The 27884-nt window shown below is 43.0% G+C and overlaps 2 protein-coding genes across 2 annotated transcripts; both read right to left on the bottom strand.

Moving 5' to 3' along the window:
* Nucleotides 1-1063: 1063 nt before the first annotated feature.
* LOC148122400 (beta-galactosidase-1-like protein 3) lies at nucleotides 1064-9015 on the bottom strand. Its single transcript, XM_087905749.1, has 3 exons — nucleotides 8753-9015; nucleotides 1477-1593; nucleotides 1064-1349 (listed from the first exon to the last, which is right to left on the bottom strand). The coding sequence occupies exons 1-3, from the start codon at nucleotides 8933-8935 to the stop codon at nucleotides 1278-1280; spliced, it is 372 nt and encodes a 123-aa protein (XP_087761875.1). The 5' UTR covers nucleotides 8936-9015; the 3' UTR covers nucleotides 1064-1277.
* A 637-nt stretch (nucleotides 9016-9652) lies between these two features.
* LOC148122399 (beta-galactosidase-1-like protein 3) lies at nucleotides 9653-22145 on the bottom strand. Its single transcript, XM_087905948.1, has 8 exons — nucleotides 22041-22145; nucleotides 20612-20696; nucleotides 13452-13523; nucleotides 12842-12922; nucleotides 12033-12139; nucleotides 11064-11204; nucleotides 10192-10263; nucleotides 9653-9760 (listed from the first exon to the last, which is right to left on the bottom strand). The coding sequence occupies exons 1-8, from the start codon at nucleotides 22143-22145 to the stop codon at nucleotides 9653-9655; spliced, it is 771 nt and encodes a 256-aa protein (XP_087762074.1).
* Nucleotides 22146-27884: the final 5739 nt, after the last annotated feature.

Below are 27884 nucleotides of genomic sequence, written 5' to 3'. Positions count from 1 at the left end.
CGGTGCTTTTACAAAGGATGTCAAACCTAAGACGCTGGCTTCCTGGAGAGCTGGCAGCTGCTCATGCTTCCTGGTCACCCACGTCTGCTTCTTACTTTAAAAGACCTGGGGACTAGAGATGGCTCAGCCCGTAAAAGTGTGCACTGCTCTTCCAGAAGACCAGAATTGCATTTCCAGAACCCACATTGGGTGACTCAAAACCTCCTGCAACTCAAAACCTCCAGCTCCACACACGTTCACTACTGCAAATCTTGTTAAAAGAAAACACTCTTTGATCAATGTCATTTTCCTGTATTTCCATGTTTACTGAAACCAAGCAAAAATTTGATGATCAAAATTAGAATATATAAAGGGAGTGGTTTCTTCCTCTTATGAACTTCTGATTTGACTACCTACAACGTTGCTTGAATCACTATATATAATAATATATTATTACATATGATATATGTACATATATGTATATATATATATATATATATCCACTATAATAATAGAGGTAAGATCATGAAAAGTTAGTGACTGGAATTTGGGACAGAATATTCTTTATATGAGAGAATATGTTTGACTTCAAATGGTGTGATTTGGATTGGCTGGATTATTAATGGATGTATGCTAATTTCACTAATACTTGACTAATACTTGTTCATTGCCAGTAAAAGGCTCCACTACATCCAAGTAACCATGAAGTAGTAAACTTTATCGGTCTCAGTGCCAGGTTTTGCCACCACACATGTCTCAACCAAACCAAATGGCTATTTGATCTTTGATTGGATGTGACCCAAGAGATCACCTTGAAGACAAACAAGACAGGGAAATGTCTAAATACACTGATCAGTGACCTATATTGCCTCCTACACACATACACACACACACACCACACTCACACACACCTCACAATCACCATTCTCCAGTGGAAGACCAGCTTGCTTCTTCTTTCTTAAGTTAGAGATAATTCTTTTCCTCCCAACTGAGCACTAGGAAGCAGAAGTTAAACTTGTTTTCATTTTGTTCCTTCCTAAAAACGTATCTGGACAGAGAATAAGAGCTTATTAAGGAGTAAGCATTTAACTAGATAAATTCGTTTATTAAAGATTTTCAAGACTATAGCCTAAAACCAGGAAGTAAATGGATAGTGTAAGATAAGTAATAATTTCTCTGGGTATTAAGGTTAGTGTTGTATTTTTCTGCAGGCAACTCGATGTTTGATATTCTTAGCAGGATCAAAATCCTGAGGAAACATTCCGGGATGGCTCCAACAATCCAAGACTTGTGTTGTCCTAGCCATTCAGCTGGGGTTTCTTTGTAGTTTGGATGTAAAAACCCTTCTCTATCATCTCAAACATGATGATCTGGGAGGGAAGAAAACTGGTGGTGAGAATAGTCAGGCCTGGTCTGCACAAGATGAAGATACTGAAACTGAGAACAAAGGCCCATCTAAAGGTTGACGCCACCTCGAGGCAAGGCAGGGTAACTCACCTCATTGTCTTTTGGCTGAAGCCAGGGTCCAGGAAGGTACAGTGTTCTCTGAGGCCCAATGTGCTGATATCTTCCAAGATTGCGTCCGTTGATGAACACAAACCCATAATGCCAGTTCTGTAAAGGAATGAGGGGTTTGGACACAGGAACAGAAAGTGAAACCTAAGACAGTGTGGACTGAGAGCAAGATGAAGGAGTTCAGGATACCGAGTATGAAACAACCTAGAATGGAAACCATCTAGAGCATCTTCCCCACTGTCTGAGAATAAGCAAGAAGACAGTGGAGCCAGCCTTCCCTGGAGATGCTGCTCTCTGCTGATGAAGGATGTGTGCGCTGCGTTTTAAAGCAAGGATGTTTATTTCCCAGATAAGAACAAGATAAACAGATGAACAGTACTGCTGAGAGTGATGAAAGATACGTGGTTTTCTTAAATGACATTTGTATGTTTCTTCATTTTCTTTGTAAAGATACGAGTATTCTGCTTCAATGTACTATGTGCTCTTCGAATGCCTTGTTCTAGGTGAGGTCAGAAGAAGGCATCAGACCTTGGGTTTACAAACCTTTGATTATCGTGTTTAACCTTATTTAAATAAACCAGTTATTGAGGCAGAATACTCATATCTTTGTCCAGATTCTCTGCCTGTCTTTTGCCCCCTCCCTGCCTCTATCTAAACCATTCCTTCCTCCTCTGAGGTTGACATTTCAAAACAAAACAGTAGACTTTCAGACATTTCGTATCTGTGTAGACAAAGTCTTCCCCAGGTTAGGTCAGGGAATTGGCAAAGCCTTCGTCTGGACCAAGGATGAGTGTTTCGAATGATTGATCAAACTGTCCAGAAACTATGAACCACATCTTCCAGATTATTGCAATGTGAAGTCCTTCTCTCACACAGAACCCCTACCTAGATTAGCTAAGCCTGTCTCCTTGGGCAGCCCTGTCCTATACTCTCATTTTCTCAGTTACTGTTCTATTGCTATGAACTCACCATGGTGGTTTATTTGTTCAGTTTTCAAGTAAGGCTTTTCTCTGAGTAACCACTCTAGCTATCCCGGAACTTGCTCTGTAGATCAGGCTGGCCTTGAACTCACAGAAATCCACCTATCTCTGCCTCCTGAGTGCTGGGATTAATGGCGTGCACCACAAAAAAGCATTTAAGTGGGAGCTTGCATACAGTTTCAAGAGCTTAGACCTCAAATAACATGGCCGGGAGCAGACAGCAGGCAGCCATGGCGCTGAAGCAGGAGTACATAGAGAGGGAGCCTGGGCCTGCTGTTAGCTTGTGAAACATCAAAGCGCACCCTCAGTGACACACCTCCCCAAACAAGGCCACATCTCCTCATCTTTCCTCTCTTCTTGGACTAACGATGAGCCAACAGGGGCAATCCTCATTCAAATGGCCACACCCAGGTTTGTTTCTAGCTGTATACAATAAGTCCACCTTCTCAACTCAGATGTATAGAATAAAGCAGATTTTCCAAGTTGCTGATTTTGCCCATGTGTTTCCATCAGAACACACATGGCCTGCTTGATGCCAGTTTTTCTGTCCATGTATCTGTCCTTTCAACATTTGCTTATCACTTTAGCTAGGTTTCCAGAAAAAAGTCACGCAGGTGCCAAAAGAATAACATTCAGCTAAGAGCTGTACTCTCACTGGGAAGAGCAGGCCAGGCCAGAGGCATGCTGCCAGGAGAGAACTTCCAATGGGATTTCCAAGATGCTGGGAACACGATGGACAATGCCCTATGGGCACTCTCATCCTCTGGCAAACCTTAAGGGGCAGTCTCACTTAAGGTAGCCCAGACAGCTTCACCAGAAAGCTACTTTTACCCACTGTCCTGACTCACATCAGGGCTGCTACGAAAGAAGCTCAAGTTCATCTCTGTGAAATGTTCCAGTACCACCATCCTGGTAAGTTCTAGCCCCAACATATCCGTGGATGCAGAAATGGAACTGCCAATAAATCACACAACCTATCTAGGGCAAGGAATGCACACCCTTGTTAAGTATACAGGCTTAAATGTATATTTTCATGCAGGGATAAGACTTCACCCCTATCAACCAGAAGAATAAGCATTTCAAAACCTGGAAATCTGGATCCACTTAAGAGTAGTGTGGTGGGTAGAATAAGAATGAACGACCTGGGCTCGTATACTTGAATGCTTAGTCATTAGGGAGTGGCACTATCTGAGATGGTTTAGGAAATGTGGCCTTGCTGAAGGAAGTGGGTCACTGGGGAGGGGTTTTGAGGTTTCCAAGACCCTCACCAAACCCAGAATCTTTCTTCCTGACGTCTGTGGGTCTAGAAGTAGGAGTCTCAACTTCTTCTCAAGCAACACATCTGCCTGCCTGAGTGTGTAGCCATGCTCTTCTGTAATGTAATGATCATGAACTATTTTTCTGAAACTGTAAGCCAGCCCCAACTAAATGCTTTCTGTTAGAAGACTTGCCGTGGCCATGCTGTCATTTCACAGCAATAGAAAAATGGCTAAGACTTAGCAGAGGCATCATCAAGGTGGGAAGATTGGTGACAGGCATGGATGGCAGTGGTGGAGAAGTAATTGAGAGCTACATCCTGATTAATACTGGGGGGGGGTGTTGAGAGAGAGAGAGAGAGAGAGAGAGAGAGAGAGAGAGAGAGAGAGCTGAACCTATTATGAGTTTTGAAAGCTCAAAGCTGACCCCTAGTGACATGCTCCCCTAACAAGACTACACTTCCTAAACCTTTCCAAATAGTGTTACTCCATTATTATGAAACGTTCAATATATGAGCCCATGGGGCCCATTCTTATTCTAACTATCACAACCTTACTGAATATTCATACAAACATAGGCCCCTGGATTTATTGTACCAAAGTAAAGATAGCACAGAACCAATGTACTAGAGACAAGGTTTTTCTTTGTTTGGTGGACGTTTGTTTATACCCATGGCTGCCATATAGACAGACAGACAGATTGTCAAACTTCTCTCTAGAGGCATCTGATGACAATTCTAATATCTACCATCTTCAGAAAGCAAACTCTGGCCCAGCTAACCAATATTGTTTTTGAGAAATAATAAAGTATTTGCCTTGGAACCAGGAAAGTGGATTCTGGCATACATCTGACAAAACATTTTTGCCCTGGCAGGGGATCATGAACACTTGATTTAAAACTCAACAGAAAGTACCTAACAATATGGCCTGGGCCATTTCTGTTCAATAGAGAAGGATAAATTCCTTGTCAAACTAGTGTTCAACAGCCAAATCACTTTAGACCGTATTCTGGCTCAGCAAGGACAAATACATTCTATCACAGCTGTCTCTTCTGTTGCCATTCCCACTTTTCCTAAAGTTAACATTTATTTTTAAAGATAAGAAGACATGCATCCTGGCTTTTAGAAATATCCCCCAAAGTAACACAATAAATAACATTGTCAGGGTTGTTCTGGCAATTTCAGTTAGGAAGCCTGTACATATTTGTATAGTAAAGCATTTTGAGAGAAAGCACATTCATGAGGAACCTCAGTTTAAGATGTATGCTAATGAGTGTGCTCAGTTTAAAGTCACAACTCAGTAAGATAGTGGACACGTTCTTAGGCAAGACTTCAAGGTCATGGGACACGTGCTTAAATTTTAAGAACACTTCTGGGCATGATCAACTTATGTCATTAAGATGGAAGACACACAAGAATGGCTCCAGCTAAGACCCTAACTAATAGTGAAGAGAGTGCCTGAACTGGCCTTTCCTCTAATCAGATTGATAAGTACCTTAATTGTCATCATAGAACCTTCATCCAGCAACTGACAGAAGCAGATGCGGAGATTCACAGTGAAGCACAGATCTGAGCTTCCAAAGTCCAGTTGAAGAGAGGGAGGAGCAATAATATGAGGAAAGGGGTCAAGACCGTGATGGAGATATATACTGAAGCAGCTTACCTGAGCTAATGGGAGCTCATTGGTTCCAATCTGACAACTGGGGAGCCAACATAGGATGAACTAGGCCCTCTAAATGTGGGTAACAGTTGTATGGTTGGTGCAGAGTGTGGTGCCAGTGGCAGCTGGACCAGAATTCATCCCTACTGGTTTAATTGGCTTTATGAAACCCATTCACTTTGGAGGGATACCTTGCTCAGCATGGACATAGTGGGAAGCACCTTGGTCCTTCCTCAAAGTGATGTGCTAGACTGTGTTGCCTCCCCATGGGAAGCCTTACTCTCTCTGAAGAGTGGATGAGGATTGGGTTGGGGGAAGGTGGATAGAGAGGGAGGAGGAGAAAGAGTGGAAACTGGGATTGGTATGTAAAAATGAGAAAAGATTGTTAAAAAGTAAATAAATAAATTCAAAAAAGATGAAGGACAAAAGTCCTTTAGGCATGCTGAACTTCTTTTTCTCAAAAATATTTATGCCCCTTATGGGTACTCTTTTCATTTAACTAACTAACAAATTTGAAACTCTTGCCCACCATACAAAGATATGCTAAAAGGGAGACATGACCGGTTAGGTGTGCTGAATAAAAGGATCTGGGATTAGTTTACTATTTTATTATTATTATTATTATTGTTGTTGTTGTTGTTGCTATAAAGTAAGGCATAGGACCCCTGGGAACTCACATAATAATTTACTTCTTTGTTTTGTTTTATTACAGCATTTAAAGACATATCTACTTATGACATAAGTTGCAAAGATAGATGTTATTTTTAAGAAGAGACAATCAGAAAAACGTCGTTAGTAACAACAAAGTTAAAAATGTAAATAAGAAACACAGTTGAAAGCCTCAACAACAGCCCCTAAGATTGTTTCTTTAAATAATTATTTAATTTAAAAAAAGATGAAAAGCAAAAGTCCTTTAGGCAGGTTGAGCTTTTTTTTTTCTCAAAAAGGATTATGTCCCTTAAGGACACTTGTTTTCATTAGTTACTAACAAATTTGTCACTCTTGACCACTATGATAAGATGTGCTACTGTTCATTCTAGAAAAGAGCCATGACTAGTTAAGTGTGCTCTATGAAACTATATGGGCTTCCTTGACTACTATTACTACTATTACTACTATTACTACTACTACTACTACTACTACTACTACTACTATTACTACTACTACTACTACTACTACTACTATTACTACTACTACTACTACTACTACTACTACTATTACTACTCGTATTATCATCATCATCATTATCATTCTAAAGCAAGCCTTAGGACCCCTGGGATGTCCTATAACACTATAATTTGCTTCTTTTTTTTGTTTTATTACAACATTTAAAGACACAGAGTAGAGGTTATTTTTAAGAAGAGAAAAACTTCGTTGACACCAACAAAGTTAAAAATGTAAATAAGGGCCACAGTTGAAAACCTCAACAACAGATCAGAACAAACAGAAGGGCTTCTGAAATTCAACATTGTGTGAATTATGCCAGTAAGGGGGGAAAAAAGGAGGAGGAAAAAAGGGGTGGGGAAGGAGAAAAAGGAAGGAGGAGGCAGCCAATGACAATTATGAAATGGACAGTAGACAAATAAACGTTCACTCATAAAGATCACAGCAGGAATGAAGAGGAACGGCATAGAAACAAACTTGGTAAAACAATAGTAAAAATTCCTCCAAAATTGGAAAAGACCAGACACTCAAGAAGTTCAAAGAACCTCAATTACATTCTACCAAGAAAGGTTTTCTCTGAAGCCAACAAAACTTCAAAGAGAATTCAGCATCAGTAAGAGAAAAGCATCAGGCTGCACAGAAGGGAATCTTCCGTAGAGTAGCTGTGCTTTTCTCAGAAGAAAACTTACAGGCAGCAGCGAATGAGCTGGCATGTCCAAAGTTCAGAAAGAGAAAATACACCAGCCAAGAATACGATACCTAGAAAACCTGCCCCTCAAAAATGAAAGAGAAGTAAGTCCTCCCCAAGACAACAGGAAACTGAGGGATCCCAGCAGTCCTGAGAATGGGTTGAGTTCGACATCTGAAAGCTAAACCATGACAACTAAAACCAGAAAATCAATTAAAATGCAGGAGTCCCAGACACAGTAAATATACAGAAGGAAAAGACGAGAGACTCAACCCTGGTTTAAAGAACTGGTCAGGTGTGGCAGGTCCTGTCTGTGTTCCCAGCACCCAGAAGGTAAAGCCAGGCTCATTGCCACAAATTCAAGTCAGTGGGAAAGAAGTAACAAAAAGTAGACAAAAGATGAAATGGAGATAAAAAAAATATAAAGTATCACTAAAACTATCATTTGCCTTTTTGGAAAGACAAAACTAACAAACCTTTAGTAGATTAACCAAGAAGAAATTTTACGGTTGAATATTGAAGCACATTTAAATATAAATATGTACTTTGGGCAAACACAGATAAGTGGAATATGATAAGTTTGAAGGCGAGTCTGCCATTTGTTCTGTAGATGTTATTTATAATTGTTTGAATTTTCAATTGTATTTTCATATACCTTATAAATAGCAATAAGTTAGGATGATTGAAGAAGATCATACAGTTTTATGGGAAAAAAGGAATAAATATTTTTTCAGGTATATCATGGCCTTTCTTGGGTTTTATTTGCTTTATTTTTGTACATATTTTTTATTTTCAATATATATATTATATTTATATTAGTTCTCTGAGAAGTTTATAAATATTTCGACCATATTCAAACTTTCTCCCCCAACTCCCCCCAACACGGCCTCTATTCCTACTAGACTTTGAGCTGGTTTGCCCCCCTCTCAAGGTCAGTTTGTGCTTTCTAAATCTTGAATGTGTCCACCTACCACAGGATCATGGTAGAACCATGAACAACTCCCAGCTTCTAAGAATTGCCAATAGCTCCTGAGCTAGTGGTGGAACGTTATGCCCAGCTCTCCATTCTGGGATTTGCTCTTGCTTAGGTGTGCACAGGTCTTACACATGCTGTCACAGCCCTGCAAGTTCATGTTCTGCTCTGCTGCATCCAGAGACAGTGCTTCCGTGGAGTCATGCTCCTGCATTCATTCTGCCTCCTCTCCTGCAATGTCCTGGAGTCTTCAAAATGCTGTGTGTGGGACTCGAGAAATGGCTGAGTGCTAAGAACACAGTCTGCTCTTGCAGAAGACCTGAATTCAGTTACCAGCACCTATGTCAAGCAGCTCAAAACTGCTTATATTTCCAACACCAGGTGATCTGATTCCCTCTCCTGGCCTCCAGGACATAGCACATACATTCCTGTATACATACATATAAACACACAAACAGACATTAATTTTTAAATTAAAATATATCTCAAAAGAAAAGACATATTTAGAACATCATAAGAGAAGAGAAGGCTTACTTACTGAAAGGTCCAAGAAGGTATCCTTGGGAGAAGAACCAGCCGTCAAGGTCCCCCTATAGAAGGCAGGACCTAAATAATGTTCTGGAGCATGCTTCCAGTTAGCAGAAAGGAGCCTGCAGGAGGGTTTAAAAGATGCAGCTAAGGAGAACTCTTCCCAGCTCTCCTCACAATACTGACCCAGCATTCTCCCACAGAGGCCAGGATTTCATCTCTGTGTTTAACTGAAAGTACTGAAGTAGCAATTGAAACACCTATTCGCTTCTAGTGCTGAAGTGGAGCATCCGAGAACTGGAGTCTCCCACTGCAAGTGTCTGAATCTTGAGCTTTTCATTAGTACAGGACGAATTCATGACCTCTCAGGCTCTCAGGATGCATTGTGGGTAGGGAGCAACCTACCTCTTGAAGAAGCTCATCTTCAAGTCCAGAGAATAAATGGTGAAGTTTGTCAGCAAAGTGTCATTGATGCTAACATCAGCATCTAATCCTGTGGACAGAGGCAGAAAAGAGACTAGCAACAGGGGGCTGGATATTCATCAAGGTTTGAGAGAGAAATAAAGAGTATAGAGTCTATTTGTCAAGAAATACAGCCAAGAGAATAAATATTGTGCTGACCCATTGTCCCTTAAATTTTCTTGTTGTATGCTTTCGCACTACTAAAAGCATCTCCTACTTAGTATAGGGATTTTTCATAAAAGAAGATGGAGTCCTGATCTAAGCTGGGCCAGCATCCAACATAATTGTTCTTCTTTCCCGCCATGGGTAGCAAGAAAGGGCAGAACAAGGAAGAAGGCACGAAGTAACATTGTCACTCTTAGGGCTGAAGTAGCCCACTTCTAAGGGAATCATTTCTCTCTTTCCAACCCCCCAGAACAGCTATGAGCTTTAGGTAAATGAAGAGAAGCTACACGTGTATCTCAGCACGAAGCCTACCTTTCCATTCATATTGAATTTTCTGTGAATAACAGACCCGGCCTTGGTTCTCAACCAGGATCCTCAGAAGCTGACAATCCTGCTGAGGCAAACAAGTTAGTGGGAACAAAATATCTGCCTAGAGCTCATATTCTAGAACACATCATTGTTTTCCAGTACATCTCTCTGTCTCTCTTTCTTCCCCTCACCCCTGCCGCCGCATCTCATACACACCCTATTGGGCTCATCTACTCTTTTTTTATTGCTCTTCCTGTTAGGACAGGCAGAAAGAATCTTTCATTCTGCTTTTGATAAATGTGACCCAAAAAGAACTTCTACTCTTGCTAAGCAATTCATCCTTTAGGTCCCTAGATCTCAAAAGCTTTGAAGATGCCTTAAGATTGCAGACCTTCACCTTCCTGCTACAGCCTTTGTGAGAAGCCCAGTGGGAAGAGGTGGCAGTCAAGCTCCAGAACCAGGCGGCCTTAAAGGGGCAGTCAAGGGTGTCGCCTGGACTGCGGGATTGCTGACCTGAATTTGAGGAATAGTCAGGTGATGAGTATCCTCATCCAGATCTCCTATCCTTGTGTCATTCAAGAACACCTACGAGAGAAGAGCCGGCATCAGACTGGTTGATAGGCCTGCCTGCAGGACAGGGCTTTAGGTAGGAAGGGGTCATGAGGAAGAACAAGACGGGTACTGACTTTGGTGCTCAGGTGACTGGAAGCTGAACAGGACTCCCCAGCAGACTGTGAGTTATAGCAAAACAAACCATAAAAGTGTATTTGGTTTGGCTGTAAATTTTCTATGCTTCCTTAATATTGGTGAAATAAATATTAGCTTATGGTGAAGTGTAGGGCCCCGGTCTCCCCTTACTCCCTGGGGTGCATCTCAAGGACAGTTTGGTCTGCCAGCTAAAGTTTCCTGCTGTTCCTGTGTTCTCTCTGCCATAGCCTGGCGATTTAGCTGTAGGGCTTTGCTTCGTCTTTAGTATGGTAATTTCCCACCTGCCTAGGAGAATACCTACAGGGCACCAAATTCTCTCTCAGCTGCTGTTGCTGCTCTCCGCCCCCAACCCCCTGCCTGGGAAGGTATCCCTGTTCCATAAGGCGCCAGTTTCCCCTCTGGCTGGTAGGGAATTCCTTTACTGGGGCCAAGGTATATTAGCTTTGCATTTAGCTGAATCAAGTGGCATTCGGTGATCTCTTGTCGAATGACCCTGGTCTCTTGTGTCTTTGTTCAATCTTCAGGCCTTTGCCCAAACTCGCATAAGGTACGGAGGCGCGCGACCCATACCGAGAGGGTAACACGAATTCGGCTGTTACAGTGAAGCAAATCTGTGACTAGACTCCTCAGAGGCAGAGGAGGGACACATGCCACCAGAGATACCTATTATTGCCCACCTGTGCTGTACCGCGAACGTAAGCAAAGAGCAGGCCGCCAGAGCAGATGGAAGTCTCATAGAGAACCAATCCGAAGGGCTGACCACTGCCGTTGTTTATTGGAAGATTCTCCATGGTTACCGGAGAGTATAGCGTGACAGGCTAGGATGGAAACAGGGCAGGAGCAGAAGACAAATGAGAGGAAGCTATGATCCTGGTATTAACACTCTTGTTGGTATTTGTTGGACCACACAGTGGTCTTCAAGATTTTTTTTGAATAAAAACAGTTGTGTAATAGATGGTATAACAATGCTTCTATGATAACACATTTACTAACCAAGAAATTTGGAGTAACAGGGCATTGTATCGACTGCATAACCACTATAATCATAAAAATTAATCAGCAGAATAAATAGATGTGTTGCAAAATAGCTGAACATGAGGGACGAATTTTCAATTCAGTAAACATTGATTTATACAGAGCATTTACTGATCACTGCTCTTGTCTAAAATAGCAACAGTAGAGGTGAAACCAATATAAATTATAGAGTTTATTTTCTACAGATAAGACAGGTTTCTCAATTAGAGGGAGAGAAAACACATGTAATTATAGAAAATACAGGCTAACTAATGAGTAATAAAGAAGATTGTTTTCATGGATTCATAGCTAAGAGATTTCCATCTGTGGATCCTATGATAACATTTACCAAGTGAGTCCTTTAAGCTGGGACCTTCCATGAAATCCATATCATGTTATGCCTGTTTTCTCCTTAATCCTGCAAGTAAGTTCTTTACCATTTTCTCCATGGAAACAATTGGCTCCTGGCCGATAATTCCAGGTTCAGATACAATGCCATGGAGTAATTTTCAAACTCCACCTTAGAAAAGTTCCTTGAAGAAATATCTCCTCGGAGACACACATCCTGCTCCCTTATTTCTCCATGGCCCCACCCTCCACCCCTGTCACTCTAGTGCCCAAGCAGTTCTCACCTTATTTAAGTACGGTAGGATTTCAAATAATGGCAAGTAGAATAATAGATCCACAGTTGGATATACAGTCTTGTGAGTACGAGGAGGCAACCGAGGCAGGTAACCTGCTATAATGAGAATGGATCGCAGGGCTAAATGACTAAAGTGGACGTTCCTTTCTTCAAATATTCCCATGACTACTTGTGTCCTCTATATCCAGAAAGAATTAGTGAGAAATTGAGATTTATACTAGAACTTCTTTCTCTAAGGGAGATAATTGGTGCCATTTTACATTTTGAGGTCTGGTAGGGACACATATCTACGAAACATGAATTCCTGGTGGACACATATACCTAGTAACATGTGTACCTGTTGTACCTAGAGATGTAGAGAAAGAGGACTAGCAGAAAGCTATGTGTTACATCTTTTGCAATGCTGGTTTTTAGCTCTTTTCTAACTCTTACTGGACACCTAATTGGATGCATTTAATTAAAGTCAATATAATATGTTTTCTTTCTGCATATGCGGTTACTAAGTCACACATAATAAATACTACAGCTTTGCAAATGGGAAATTATTCGGTCTACATCATCACATAGGAATTCAGTTTCATTCATTATTTTCATAGTCAGGAAAAAACGTTAAAGGTTTAGAAGGCTCACCCAGTCCATCTAGCTCTTCAGTGGGAAACCTGGCATTTAATGTAAGATTGACTTGCCCCTCCAGAGCTCACAAGCCTCTACCCCCTAAAAAGACTCCTCCCTTTGTTCGCTCCTCCACAGCTATGGGCAGCCCATGAGAGTGCCATCCCCCACTAAGGTGCTAAGTACCTGAAGCAGAAGCAAACAGTTTCCGAAGCTTGAAATACTTTTCTGTGTAATCTCCAGCCTCGGTCAGCACGGCATCATAGTCTACAAGACAGAGGACCCTGTTTGGACCACACAGTCCTCCACAGCAGTCCCTGCTTCTGCATGGGGACACGTGACAGCCCAGATCCATCCAAGTTCAGATAGAAGGAACCCTCATCCTCTGTCTCTGTCACATTCTGTAACAGGCTGAGATGTAGGTGTGAACTGTCAACCTGGAAACATTCCCCATGTCCTGTCTGCAAACATGGAGCTCACCCTGCCCTTTGACTTTCTCACAGACGCTCTGTCTCTTCTACCTGGTGTCCTTTCCCCACCCAGGTAGTTCTGATAACAACGGGGTCAGTGCACAAACATGAAGCAGAGCATTGAGTGCCAGGATTCCTAGCTGCTAGGATGGCAGCTCTCTGGGCAGCAGAAAGTCAAAGAAGAAAGGGGCACAGACAAAAGCCTCATTGCTCAGCACGGACTGCCTGCTGAAATCTCATGATACAAGAACATGACTGTGGAGTCCCCTCCCTAAGATTCTAGGACCACCCATCCCAGAGAAGAAACCCCCACGATCATCACTTGCCATAGCTAGTCACAACACCTCGGTGCTGGTGGGTACTCTGGGCTCCATTTATAAAACCCAGATCTGATAAATCTAGACACAGTAAGTCAGATTTCTGTTGGGGGTGAAAACAGACGGGAGACAGAGACCTTAGGTGAAAAAAATATCTTCTCCAGCTCCATTCACTACAACCAATCCTTTTGTCTTTCTTACCAACAAGTGGATGGAACCATCCAGAACCACTCTTGAAGAACAAATCCTGGTGCTTGCAGTACTTTTTTTAACATTTTTTTTTCTCACTGTACCATAAATTTGGTACAAATTGAATCCAAACTCCATGTATTAAGTGATCAAACTCTTGTCTCATAAATATCTAAATTTTAAAATTATTTGCACATAACTACTATGCTGTAATTTCTTCCTTCCCAGGATGTCTCAAGAGGTATTGTGTGGAAAGCATCATATCACTGTACTATGCCTATGACTATTTATAATTTTTTGCTGCAAAAGCTTCCTTTTTGCACGCATGTTTAACAGTGGGTTCCTGTTTTATCTGGCTGCCAGAAGAAATGGGAAGATGGCAGTTTAGCGTGGGCCTTGACTCTGCCTGTGCTCCTCCCTTTTTGTTTACAAGACCACACATGGGTCTCTCTCTCTGTTTCTCTCTTTCTCTCTCTCTCTCTCTCCTCTCCTTCTCTCCCCCTCCCTTTTTCTCTCTGTCTCTCTCCTTCTCCTGGATTCTACTTTGCTACCAATTAAAAGAAGGCTTTTATCATGACACCATGCCCTAGATACAAGTGATTACATGTCTGCTGCTTGGTGGCATTATGGCTATAGATGGGGGCCCCATTTGGGGCAATCCTTCTGTTATTCTTAAATGACCTTTAATGTCACCAATATGATATGGAATTCCCTTCTGTATAATGTGAATATGTTCTATTACCATTGGTTAATAAAGAAGCTTCTTTGGCCTGTGGCAGGGCAGACTAGAGCTAGGTAAGAAAACTAAACTGAATGTAGAGAGACAGACGGCAGAGTCTGGGAGACACCATATAGCTGCCAAAGGAGAAAGATGCCGGAACCTTACTGGTAGGCCACAGACTCATGGTGATAAATAGAATAATAGAAATGGTTTAATTATTCTTGGAAGAAAAAAGCTTAGTCTGCAGTCGTGACCCAGCCACAGAAGAAACAAGATGTGACTGCCTTGCCGAATAAGGTACCAAGCCACGTAGCTAACATAGACAAGAATAATGGGCTAATATAAGTTATAAGCGTTAATAAGAAGTCTGAACTGCTAGGCCAATCAGTTTATAACTGAAAAAAAAGAAAAGAAAGGGTTTAATTTAAGACTGAAAAGCTAGCTGAAATATACCTGAGCCATCGACCAAACAGTATAGTAATTAATGTAGTTTTTGTGCTATTACGCGGGTCTGTGTGGCTGAGATATGAACGTGCAGTCTTTTATTACACCAATACATAGATAATTGTCCCTCTTCAGTACAAGTGAGGTTTTCATATAGCAATAATAAAATAGCTTCGTGGTAACCCACTTTTGCTAAGTAAATGGGAATTGCCGGGCATTACTCTGAATGGCAGCATTAAATCTTTCCAAAAAATCCTACATTCTCTTTCTCCCATTCTCTGCTTTTGAGAAAAGGACTTTTACATCTTATTTAATTGAGATGTAGTCTTGGTATGCCTTCATGGGTGACTTGATCCATGTCTACAAAGCACATTAACTAAACCCCGAGGAGACACGTGCCTGTATCATTTATCACTGATGGATTTGTGCTTTGTCGTTTAGAGCCATCTTCTCTGGTCATTGTAAATTCCTCACAGATTGGTTTAACACATAGTTGCCTCTCTAAACCAGACCTATTGTCTCCTTTTTGGGTGCATTCTGGAGTCCCAAACCCAGCTTGCTCCTTTCTTCTCTCCACACCACTTCAGTCTCTAATAACTACTATTCCACTCCAGTCTGCTATGAGATCAACATTGCTTTACATTTCCCTGCTTTACCTGTGTAACCTCACTTAACAGAGAAAACCAGTTCCATCCCTGCTGCTGCAGATGGCAGGACTCCCTACTTTTATGACTGAATAATGCTCCATTGTGCGTATTTACCACATTCTTTTGATCCATTCATCCACTAATGGGCACCTAGGCTAAATAATTCCCATTGTGGGGGTAACACACATTTCGACCTAGAAGTGAAAGAACTCTGCCTCAGGTTGCAAAGCTGCTGCTGAAGCGCTGGGGTTACAGTCCCACTCAGTGCTGGAGTCCCATTGGCTCCAGAATCCCTGGTCCCATCTCCCACTGCTTGGGGGCCCCTAGTAATCACTACCACTTTGTTCATGGTGCTGCAGAGCCATCTTTCCTAGAGATGAGTAAGACATCATGCAAAAAGTCCAGAACTTTTTATGGAGTTCTGGACTCTTAGAGACACTTTCACATCCTCCTTCCCTGACTGAAGAGAAGAATTTCCTGCCTCTGTTCTCACTGCACCTGTCTCGCTGCAGTGAACAGCCTGAGAAATATGGGCTGTGCAGTAGTGTCTTCATTTCCACCAATCTGCTGGTTCCACTCAACTGTAAGATTCCCGTAGGGTAAGTGTCATACAATTTGTACTCACAAGGTCATCTTCAGAACATGGATGGTGCTTGCAATTAGCAAAGATTCAATGGATATTTGTGCCTGTGCAGGCATGTCCATAAACCGAGAGCTATGTGAATGACCCACGGCACAGGCCCTTCCTGATCATAGCCAAAGGCTATGATTCACTTACCATTTGCACTTTTAACATTGTGTCTTTGCCCCCACATGTCATACCAGCCAGCCCAGTATTCCATAACCATAATGGGTTTATCATTCTAGAAAGAAAGCAAATCAAATGCTAAGGGTAACACGGGAAAATAAAACAGAACAGCGGTACCATGAGAGAGAACAGTTGCAACTTTTCCCGCCTTTTCCCCAATGTAGACGTCTTCCTATTTCGATTCAAATTCTTTCATACTCATATAATTTTTATTTTTAAAGACTTATTTATTTTATGCAACTGTGCCCTGTATGTATATACAACTGCATGCTAGAGGAGGGTATCAGATCCTATTATAGATTAATGGAGTCCATCATATGGTGTTGGGAATTGAACTCAGGACCTCTGGAAGATCAGCCAGTGCTCTTAACCTTGGAACAATCTCTCCAGACCCTCATTTTTATTTCTAACTTATTTGTATATTTTTGCCAATTAGTCATGTAAATGTTTTAAATTCTGCTATCTTTGTGAACTACACCTTTTATGACTATAAAATAATCACTAACACATCAAAGTGACTAGGAATTGTTGAACTTTTACTCTTACGAGGCACTGAGTAGAGTGTTTTATTTAAGTAGTTCTATGTAAGAACCCCACCGTGATAAACCATCACCCCACCGGATAGGTGATAAAACAAGGTCAGAGTACTGTCCAACTTAGCTCACCCTGGAACTGCCAGAGCTGGGATGTGAACTAGCAAGTGTAATTCCTGGAGTTAGAGTCCTGACCCATTGTTCTGGGCAATGGGTGTGATCATAGAAGCCTTGTTAGTACAAACTATATGGAAACATATCAAAGTCTTCTATTTTCCAACTATCCAGAACTCATTTTACCTAAAATGAGCGCATTTCTTTTAAATTTTATCTTATGGATGCTTAAACTTTTGATCAAACACATTGTCAAGTTAAGACTTTTATTCACTCCACTTCCACCAGCATTCTCAAGTCAGCTGAACAGCGAAGACTCTTGATATAAAAGTATATCTTACTAGCAAGCCAGGTTCATGGGTCAAATGTATTAAAATTTTTTCTGCACACCAATCCTCTCTCTCTCTCTCTCTCTCTCTCTCTCACACACACACACACACACACACACACACATACACACACACACACACACAAAGCACTAACTAAAAGAAAACTAAAGTAGCTACATTTATACTAGATATATGACAATTCAGAAAAATAAAAATTCTAAAGGGATAAATTTCTCAACAAAATACAGCATACAAAATACAAGCTCTGGTATGAGTCTGTAAGGACAAACAAGTCCAGGAGTGTTAAGAGGAAATATTAAGTGACACACAAAATGAAACTAAAAAGTATGAAGCAATGTGTGCAGTGGTGATAAGAGTTTGAGCTGAAAGAACAAGTGTGACGTAACTATATGATAAGCAGACATGTGTGCTAATCTAGAATTAAGAAAGTAAAGCAGCCAGGAAAAGTATAAAAACTTGAGGCTCACGGCCAGAAGACATTCTCAAAATGACTGGCTAGACACGCTATCAGAAGCAGACATAAGAGAATCCAATGAACCAGCAACTTGACAGCTGAGACCTTCCAAGAGCCAGAGAACTAGCTCTTGCCTGCAGATCAAGATTTGCTGATCCAGAGGTCTACTTCGAGAGCCACGAACCATTATCATGTCGTACACACCAATGCCTCAGTAAAATAGGGTAGAAGACCTTGCCTAGGGCATATAATCCTTGCTGAATGTGCGATGTGATTGAATGTGTGATGTGATTGATTGACTAAGGATTGTTATAGTTTTTGATGTTTGCTTATATTTGCCATTTAAATGGTTGTTATAGTTTTGATGTTTACTTACACCTGCTATAGTAACAATTGGAGATTTGACTATTGGCATAATAAACTTATTCTTAGAACAAAAACTGTGGTCATCCTGAGCATTTGCTTGCAGACCTCGAAGTAAGGGCAGAATGCCCGCTCAGGAATAGGGCTCACGACAAGCTCCCAATAAAGTATGATATGTGGGTGTGCCTAAAAAGACCCTCAAAATACCTAAGATGATCATTAAGAGAACAATGGGATGAGCAAACAAATCATAATCATAACTTGAAAACAAAAGCAAAGTACATTTTGTTCTAAAATGTACATGGTATAGTCCCAAGACTGACAGTAATCTGTACATAGAATGAATCTCAGTAACTAAGCAAGAACAGAAATAATAGAAATTCTTTTCTTTGCCATCAACAGTATTAACATAGAAATCAAAAAAGAATGCTGCAGTACCGAGACGGCCCAGCAGGCAGGGCTCTTGCACTCTGGCCTGATAAACTGAGGTCTATCCTCAGAATTCACATGGAGGGAAGAGAGAAACAGCACCTCAGATTATCTTCTGACCTACACCTCTGCAGTATGGCATGAACACACACACACACACACACACACACACACACACACACACACACACACACATAAAAAGAAAAATTAAGAATGACTGGGAAATCCCTAAAGATTCAAAACTTTAACAGCATATTTTAAACAAAGAACAAAGAAAAGCTTCAAAAGAAAATTTTTAAATGTTTTGAATTGAGCGGAAATACAAAATACCAAAATTAGTGTGGTAAAAATATAGGAAAATTGATATTAATAAGGATTTGTATGAAGAGACAATTATCAACCCAATAATGTAAGTTTTAACCAGGGAAAAGAATCTATGTAGGTAAATAAAAGGAAATGCAGTCCAGAGACTCAGAGAACAAAACCTGTTCTTCAGAATACCTCAGGGCAGATATTAATCTAATTTTAAAAAAAATAGAGAAAAATATGTCAACAAGGTCATGGATGGGGGAATGGGCCATATGTTTTCCTCTGTAGAAAATAAATTAAAATAAATTTAAAAGACCATGATGGTATTTTACTGGAATGTTGTAGAGAAGGCGCAGGTGGCATCTTACAGAGACACTGTAGAGGGTCACCGTGCACAGCAGTCTTGCTCTCTCTCCCCCTGGGCTGGCTTCACCTGGCTTGAGCAACAGCAATGTATTGCAGGAGGTTGTGGATGCTGTGATAATTACTGAGTGGAATCCAGTTGAATCAGAGGGGCACTTCTTTGTGGCTATCAGATCCCAGGTCTGTGCATGAATTTCTGCATCCCTTTGGGACCTGATTTCTTCATAAAGTGGGGACAACAATACCTACTGCATTGCCCTGGGAGAGCTGGGAAGTGTTAAACACCTAGCCCAGTGCCTGGCACAAGAGAGATGAGCAAATGTTAGCTACTCCCACGGTTTGAATATGAACCGCCCCACCCCCACACTCATGCATTAAAGGCTTGCTCCCCATCTGGTAGCGCTGTAATGGGAGTTTCTGGGAAATCTTGGAAGTGGGCATTCCTAGCTGAAAGAAGGCAGCCACTTCTTAAGGTGGGCACTTTGGCGGTATTTTTCCCTTGGCCCTAACCCATCTCAACTTCTACAACCTGTGTGTGCTGATGGTCTGCTCTAGCACCTGAGGCCAAACAAGGCGTGACTGAAGCCTCTGAAACTGTAAGGAAACAAAAAGCAACAACAACAACAAGCTGCTCCGGAACTACAGAAGCAACAAAGAAAATGCTCCAAGGGGGATTTGGTTGAGCTTCCCTTTTGATATCCTTTGGTATGTTAATGGAGCAGAAGGCCACGGGTGCTCCTCCTGTCATCTTCACAATCACTTAATGGTCCATCCTTTTAGGTGTGTATGAGCTCTAGGTCAGATTCAAATTTGACTTTCAGGAAAAAAGAGTCAAGTTGCACTCCAGAGAAGAGACCTGCCTGGCGTGACTCTCATGGGAAAACTTGAGGAAGGGTGTGTCCAGGCCACTGTGGGTCTCCTGACCAATGAGACTCCTGTTAGCAGGGCACACTAGACTGCTCGTGTTCCTTAGTCTCCCCAGGAAAAGAAACAAAGCTCCCCGCTTCCTGATTGCACCAACCTGGCAGGAAACCCTTTAAACATGTCATCTCTGAATTCAGAGGGAGGACCAAGACCTGAGAAGACAAGTGGCAAGAAGAAGACGGCCAGAATTCTCCTCCAGGAAGGACACTTTCTGCAAGGAAAAGAGACATTGACAAGGGGAACACAGTGGCTCCTTGAGCCACAGGGGTTAGGAGGCTGCTCCAGAACCTTCTAGAGGCCCATGACAAAGGACACACAGCACAGGTAGGCATTCTCCCAAGAAACCTAGCGTAAGGAAGGCTGTAGCTCCACTGGTTCCACCCAAGTCACCCAATCCCAGGACTCCCACAAATCCCCATAGGACCTGAAACAGGATACACCACAACAGGACAAGGCTGGGAGATTGGGGGAAGGTTTTCAGGAAAGGTGGAGCTCTCCACACAGTCAAAGCACCTCCTCACCATCCACAACTACACTGTCATGTTCAGGGTCATCATACAGACCGGTGAGCAGGGCAAGGTAGAGGGGGAACTCCAGAGGAAAGAGCTGGAATAGAGAGACTAGAAACGAGAATTTGGGTGCTAGCAGAGATTAAATCCTTACACGAGACTGACTGGCAGGCCTACAGAATACCACGTGAGAAGTCTAGAGGCCTCCCCATGAGCACACTCAGGATAATGGGGTTGGAGGAGTTCAGGGAGGGTGTGCGTCTCAAAGAGCTAGCAGAACTTGAGCCTTAGACTCTGCTAACCCCAGGGGAAGAGAAAGGATCACCTGAGGTATGCTATCACAGGAAGTCAGGGAGAAGAGGACCCTGCAGCCCCTGCTCTCTTGGGTGCCCCAGAAACACAACCTTCAGTCAGGACTTAGGGTTGCCAGGCCCAATCCAAGCTCAATTCAGTGCTGCTGACTGGAAGAAATGCCTCAAGAGCTGGGAACTGATCCCAGAACTTTGACACCACAGTGCCACTCCAGGCCAGCAGTAACTACAGCCAATGACTGGGTCAGCGTCTTCCTGGACAGTGTGCACTGGCAGCTATTGGCTCTGGACACTGTGCATCAGAGACTGCAGGGTGTCCCGGGCTCCCTTAGCATACAAACGCCTCTCAGTACTGGCCATGAAAGGGGAGGATCATCCGGGTTATCTCGGCCTTGGCCCTCTCACACTGTGTGTACAGACAGCTGTCTCACAACAGCAAGGTCAGAGAGTGTAGGGAGAACAGAAGACTACTTCAGGAAATTCAAAGTTGATCAGCCCTTTGAGGGAAGTCACAGGTTACAAAATTAATATACCAGAATCAACAGCCTTCCTATCTACCAAGAAAGACTGAGAAAGAAATCAGGGAAGCAAGTTCATGCCCAACAGCCTTTTAAAAAAAATCTCCCAGAGTAAATCTAAGCAAAGGAATGTTTGATGTATTATTTTATCAAATACCTCTTCAGTCTGCTCTTTCCCCGTCTCCTCCCATCACCCAGTGATATGAACATTAGGACTTCTGTTATTTCCCATGGGTGTCTGTATTTCTGGAGTTTTCTGTTTATTCCTTCACGTTTTCAGGTTTTGTAAGTTCTTCTTTTCTCTCAGCATACGTATGTTTTCTTCCATCCACTCCCGACCACATGCTGTGAGGTAGTCTAGAAAAATATTACAAAATAATTTTTTTTCTAAAAACATAGTCCAGCACCCAAATAAAACCACCCAGAAGAAGGAAAAGAAACCAGGCGTGGTGACACATACCTCTACTACCTGTTTGTGACTGTAATGCCAGATTCTAGAGGGAAAAACACATAAGGTGTAAAGCAAGAAACCCAAAGACCACAACACCGCTGGGAGAAATTCCCAAGTCTTGAGACACAGGCAAATCATACACTCTGGCATCTCTTCTCTACCCAGTTCCCAAGAGCTGTCTCAAAGCCTTTTGCATGCTCACACTGGCAGAACTCTGTTAATAGCTCACTGTCTTCATCCTCACAGAGTCGTTCTCCAAAGGCCATGATACTCTAAACAGAAATGTTCTTGCATAGCCAATGCCTTGGATATTTCCTTGCCAGCACCTATCTTACATTGCATTGCTTAATTATCCACTCCGTTCTTGGTGGTTTTGTTTGTTTGTTTATTTTGCTCTTTTGCACCATAAACTTTAGACAGACATGTTCTCTTTGCATTTAAAAAAAAAAGAATATACTGATCTGGGCAATGGTGTCACATTCCTTTAAATACAGCACTCAGGAGGCAGAGGCAGGCCGATCTCTGTGAGTTTAAAGGTCCACCTTGTCTGCAAGAACTACTTTCAAGACAGAATTCAAAGCTACAGAGAAACCCTGTCTAAAAAAAACAAACAAACAAAAACCCCAAAAGACAAAAAAGTTTTTGCTGAACTCAGGCTTTTACTTAATGTAGTATGTGTGATCAACACATATGAGACCCTGAGTCAATTCTCAACACTGGAAAAGGATAGAAATTCCTTTCGTAGACATCACAATGGTTTATTTTAATAAGGTCATGGACAGAGCTGAAGGGACATTTCTGTTCCTGACATTGCAGTAAACACATTCAGCACTCTCCTTGGAGACAAAGCGGTGAAGAGAACACACTTGCCCACAGCAACCACATAAAGCCACACCTCAGCTTCAGGAGTCTCAAGACTGCCTTCCAGGAATGGAGGTAACTTTGTTCTCGCTTGTCGAGCATGTCCACGGTTCCATGCTCAACTGTAACCACGTCAGAATTAAAGATTCAAAGAAAAAGTCTACTTTGGAGAGCAAAAACATTATTATCATTCCTTAAAACTGATGCAGTCTCAAAGGGGAGAGCTTCTCGCTTTCCTCAGCAAATACTTCAACAACTTCAAGGGGAGATGGGTAGAGAGAAGGGAGAAGGGGAGGATTCGGGAAAGCTTGGGGGAATGGTGTGAGTGGGATGGAGGAAGGGTGGATATGGGAGTAGGGAAGTAAATATCTTAATTAAGAAAGCCATTTTAGGGTTGGCAAGAGACTTGATTCTAGAGGGGTTCCCAGGTCCAAGGAGAGGTCCCCAGATTGTTCCTTGGGCAGCAGAGGAGAGGGTGCCTGAACTGGCCTTGACTTATAGCCACACTGATGAATATCTTGCGTATCACCGTAGAACCTTCATCTTGCGATGGATGGAGATAGAGACAGAGACCCACATTGGAGCACTGGACTTAGCTCCCAAGGTCCAAATGAGGAGCAGAAGGAGGGAGAACATGAGCAAGGAAGTCAGGATCACGACGGGTGCGTCCACCCACTGAGACAGTGGGACTGATCTAACAGGAGCTCACCAAGGCCAGCTGGACTAGGAGTGATGGAGCATGTGATCAAAATGGACCCTCTGAATGTGGCTGTCAATGAAGGCTGACTGAGAAGCAAAGGACAATGGCACTGGGTTTTGATTCTACTGCATGGACTGACTTTGTGGGAGCCTGATTTGTTTGGATGCTCACCTTCATAAATTTGGATGGAGGGAAGAGAACCTTGGACTTCCCATGAGGCAGGGAACCCTGACTGTTCTTAAGACTAGAGAGGGAGAGGGAGGGGGAGTGGGGGGAGTGAGAGGAAATTAGGAGGAGGGGAAGAGGTGGAAATTTTTAATAAATGAATAAATAAAATAATTTAAAAAACCTTCATGTTATGGCAAGACACAGGGAATATTCAATAATACCTTCAGAAATATTACCCGTGGGTGGGTCTCGGCACTCTCTGTGTCCTTTTGAGAACTAACTGAACACTGTCGGTAGTTTCTCCTTTGTCTCACAGCAAAGGGAAACAATAATCTAGAACTTTTCATTCTCAGGACATTTAGGTTGACCTTGATACCACTTTGAATTGTAAGCCTTTGTCTTACCCTGACTCCTACAAGCACTCTACCATTGATTCACACTCCAAACCCCATGTAAGCTGGATTTCAGTTCCATGTCTTGAGCAAAACTGAAGCAAAGGGTTGGGATTTTATAGTATGCCATGTCTATAAACCTGTGTTCTGGTGGAGCAGAGATTATCAGTATCTAAATTGTTACTGGATCCCAGTAGCTCCAGAATGCCATGCACACAGCGTGCTCTCAACAGGTACCTGTTAACTAAGCAAGTAATTCAGGCAGCTGCAGGGAAAGGCTTGATTCCTCCTAATGTGACTGCCCCCTGACATATGAACCAGAGGGCTCAGCATGAGAATTCCAAGTATTATGAACAGAGTCTTAGACACTAACAGCCAAGATAAGAAGACTGACCACTGTTGAGATAGCAAGAGCACACCCTGTGATATTTGTGAAGCTAGTTAACCCGTACAATACCTCTTCTGATGAGACAGTGCATGTGTGACTCAGTAGAAATCGTCTCCGTCTTAAGAGAAATCTGCAACACACCTAGTTTCACAGATCCTTTGTATATGTGTGTATGTTCTTGCAGGTGGAAATGCATATGTAAGTGGAGGCCAAAGATCTTTCCACCTTGGCTTTTGAGGCAGAATCTCTTCAGAGGCCTAGAACTTCCTAAATTGTCTAAGCTAACTGGCTTGGGAATTCCATGGATGGCCTGTCTCCTTTTCAAGCAGATGCTCCTGACAGAGCCTGCTCCCTAATCTAATGTCATAGATCTTTAATTAGCTTTGTGATTTTTTTTATTTGAGCAAAAAATGTAGAAACAAAATGGATCAGAACACCTGGTTCCAGCACATCTGCAAGGTCTGTCAGAGGCAGAGAGAGACAGAGGCAAAGAAACATGAAGAGAATCAGGGGAGATACAGAGACATCTGGTCGACCAGTCATAGTCGCTGTGTACTTCTTTAAACTTAACTTAAACAGCAGTCACCTAGTGATTGATTGTAAGAGTCTGCACTTTCCAATGGATACCCACACCCGGTTCAGGCTGCGCGCTTTCCCGAACTCGAGCCCATGAGAATGGACGACTGTCCTGAGGGTTGAAAAAGAGACACACACAAAAGAGACCTTTGCTCATTTACCAGAGTAAATGGCAACTTTATTAAACTCAAGTCAGGTATTTATGCCAGTGGGCTAGAAGGATCGAAAATGCAAGGCCTCCTCCCATCCAGGAGCAGGAGGAGAAGATTAAAGTCTTCCCGGCGCCTGGAGCAGGATCAGCTGGGGAGCCAGGCTATGGGCCTACTGCTAAAACCTTGAATACAAGTGGAATCACCATAACAAAGAGAACCAGGTTCTTGCTAAGTTATCCTCTCAAGCCAGAGCTAGTGCAGAGTCTCCAGGGAGCCAGAGGTCACACGGCCCTGTGAATCGCCAGGAGAAGGGAAAAACCTTGGTAGCTACAAGTCTCCCTTTTTATATACATAAAATATGATGACTAGCAGCTGTCTTAGGCATGTCGGTCGTTGTGTCAGATCTCTAAACCCGTCTACGGGAATGTGTTCAGGTCCAAACGTACCCCTTGTCTTAGGCGAGACCGCCCCCCCCGTGCAATAAACCCGTCATTGCTTCACTAGTCATACATAGAATCCAGCCACATTTATGCTGAAAGATACTCCAAGGCGAACGCCTACTAGGGCCAGGCCGTGGCGGACCTGAAGCCACTGGCCAGGAGAAGACACTCCAGCGTATACATGCATAAGCATTCCTGGAAGAGACAGTGCTTGCACAATATCTGAAACGTTGGCTCAGAATAGCGCCCTTGAGTAGGGCTACAGCACTGGCAAATGGGACCCCTGGTATGACTAGTCAAACTAAATTAGTGCCAATTAGCAATTTTGTATTCCGGGGTCCGAGAAAAAGCAGCAAAATCTTAACCTGTGACCAGCAGAGGTTAAAAATCCACACCCAGTTGTGAAGATTGACTACAACGTCCGATTGTGAATTTAGATACTTTGAATAGTATGGTAATTCTGTGTATCTGGCAAGGTTTTAGCCTTGAACACCCAAAGCTGCTATCAGGGCAGGGGAAGTAGCTGTTTTCCCCTCAGGGGGTCAAGCAGCCTTGGCTGAAAGGGACAGATCAGGCAGAGAGACAGAAAGCTGGGAAAGGGGTAAAATCAGGTGCTGAATCATCTCTCAGGAATCTGCCAACTCCGTTGCCGCCTCTGCCGCCATGTCTGTGGGATCTCTTGATCTCGCCTCGTCCTCAGGTTTCTGAACAGAGGAATCCACGGTCTGCACCAGACGTTCAGGGACCCAGATCGGGAGCTCTGCATCCTGTGGAAACACGCAAACTGCTCCTCTGCCCCAGATATTGATACGGGAACTGCTGTTGTACCTTATCAGCAGCAATCACCAACCCAGCATGTGCTAGACACTCCTGCAGCTCAGCAAAGTCCTCAAGAACTACTTTTGGCTCCTGTCCAGCGAGAAGTATGTCATCAACATAGTGGATAATATACAATTGAGGATATTTCTGTCTGATAGGGGCAATAACCCTTGCCACAAACACCTGACAAATGACTGAACTGCATGACATTCCCTGTGGCAAGGTTTGCCACTGGTAGCGTTTGAAAGGCTCTACGAGATTTGTGGAAGGCACACTGAAAGCAAATTTATCAGAGTCTTTAGGATGCAGAGGAATGGTGAAAAAGCAATCCTTCAGGTCAATAACTAACAGATGGTATCCTGCAGGGATACCCACCGGCTGTGGCAAACCTGGTTGGGTGCTACCCATTATTTCCATGCAATCATTTACGGCTCTGAGATCCTGCAACAATCTCCATTTACCTGATTTCTTTTTAACTACAAAAATAGGTGTGTTCCAGGGGGAGGTGGAGGGCACTATACGCCCTGCCTCCAGCTGTTTCTGGACCAAGGTCTGAGCAGCCAGTAGTTTTTTCTTACTGAGGGGCCATTGCTCAATCCACACAGGTTTTTCAGTTTTCCATTTAATAGGTATATAATCTGGTTGCTCCACAATGGCCCCTAAGAAAAATTTCCTAGTCCTGCACGCTGTCCAGGCAATTGCTGGATCAAGTTCTTGTCGGCTAAGGTCTGAACGTCTCCCTGGAGATTTTTACCCAGACCTCGGCCGGGGACAAAGCCCTGATTAGCTAGCATGTGCCACACGGGTTCCGTGGTCAGCACCGCTCCCATGGCCTGCAACACATCTCTTCCCCCACAGGTTAAGAGGAAGGTGTTCTAGAACATAAGGTTTAAAAACGCCAGCGTGGCCCTCTTCGTCCTCCCAATCAAGGTATTGCGTGCTGCGCTCCGGGGAGCTGGCTACACTGACCCCTTGTAACGCAGTGCAGGCCAGCTGAAGGGGCCAGGAAGCGGGCCAATGTTTCTTAGCAACCACGGACGAGTTAGCCCCAGTGTCAGGGAGACCCGTGAATTTCTTCCCACGGATGGTTAAAGTGAGAGCAGGGCGGTCCTTTAGGCTAGCAACCCAGAACGCCCCAGGGGATATGCCAGGGTTAAGCCCCTCGCCTCCTCCTCGTGCTTGTTTGTCTAAGAGATTAGCAGGGTGAAAACTGCGCAGGAGAACCAGTTGGGCTATCCTCTCCCCGTGGGGGATGACAAGGACCCCCACGGTGGCTTCCACCATAACTTTAATCTCTCCAGAATGATTGTTGTCTATGATTCCTGGGTAAACTTTAATTCCTTTAAGCACAGAACTGCTTCGGCCCAGCACTAACCCTACAGAGTTCTCTGGAATGGGTCCAAACACCTCAGTTCCTAATGCTTGTGCCCCCATCTGCGGTGTTAATACTGCCCGGGCAGAGGCGCAGAGAGCTAATCCTGCACCTCCTGGGGTGCTTCGAGCAAGTTC

The sequence above is a fragment of the Myodes glareolus genome, chromosome 4 (assembly GCF_982192425.1).
Source record: "Myodes glareolus chromosome 4, mMyoGla1.1, whole genome shotgun sequence".
NCBI classification, from domain to species: Eukaryota; Metazoa; Chordata; class Mammalia; order Rodentia; family Cricetidae; genus Myodes; species Myodes glareolus.
Note: the sequence above shows the minus strand (reverse complement) of the source record. Positions and strands in the feature narration are given on the sequence as shown.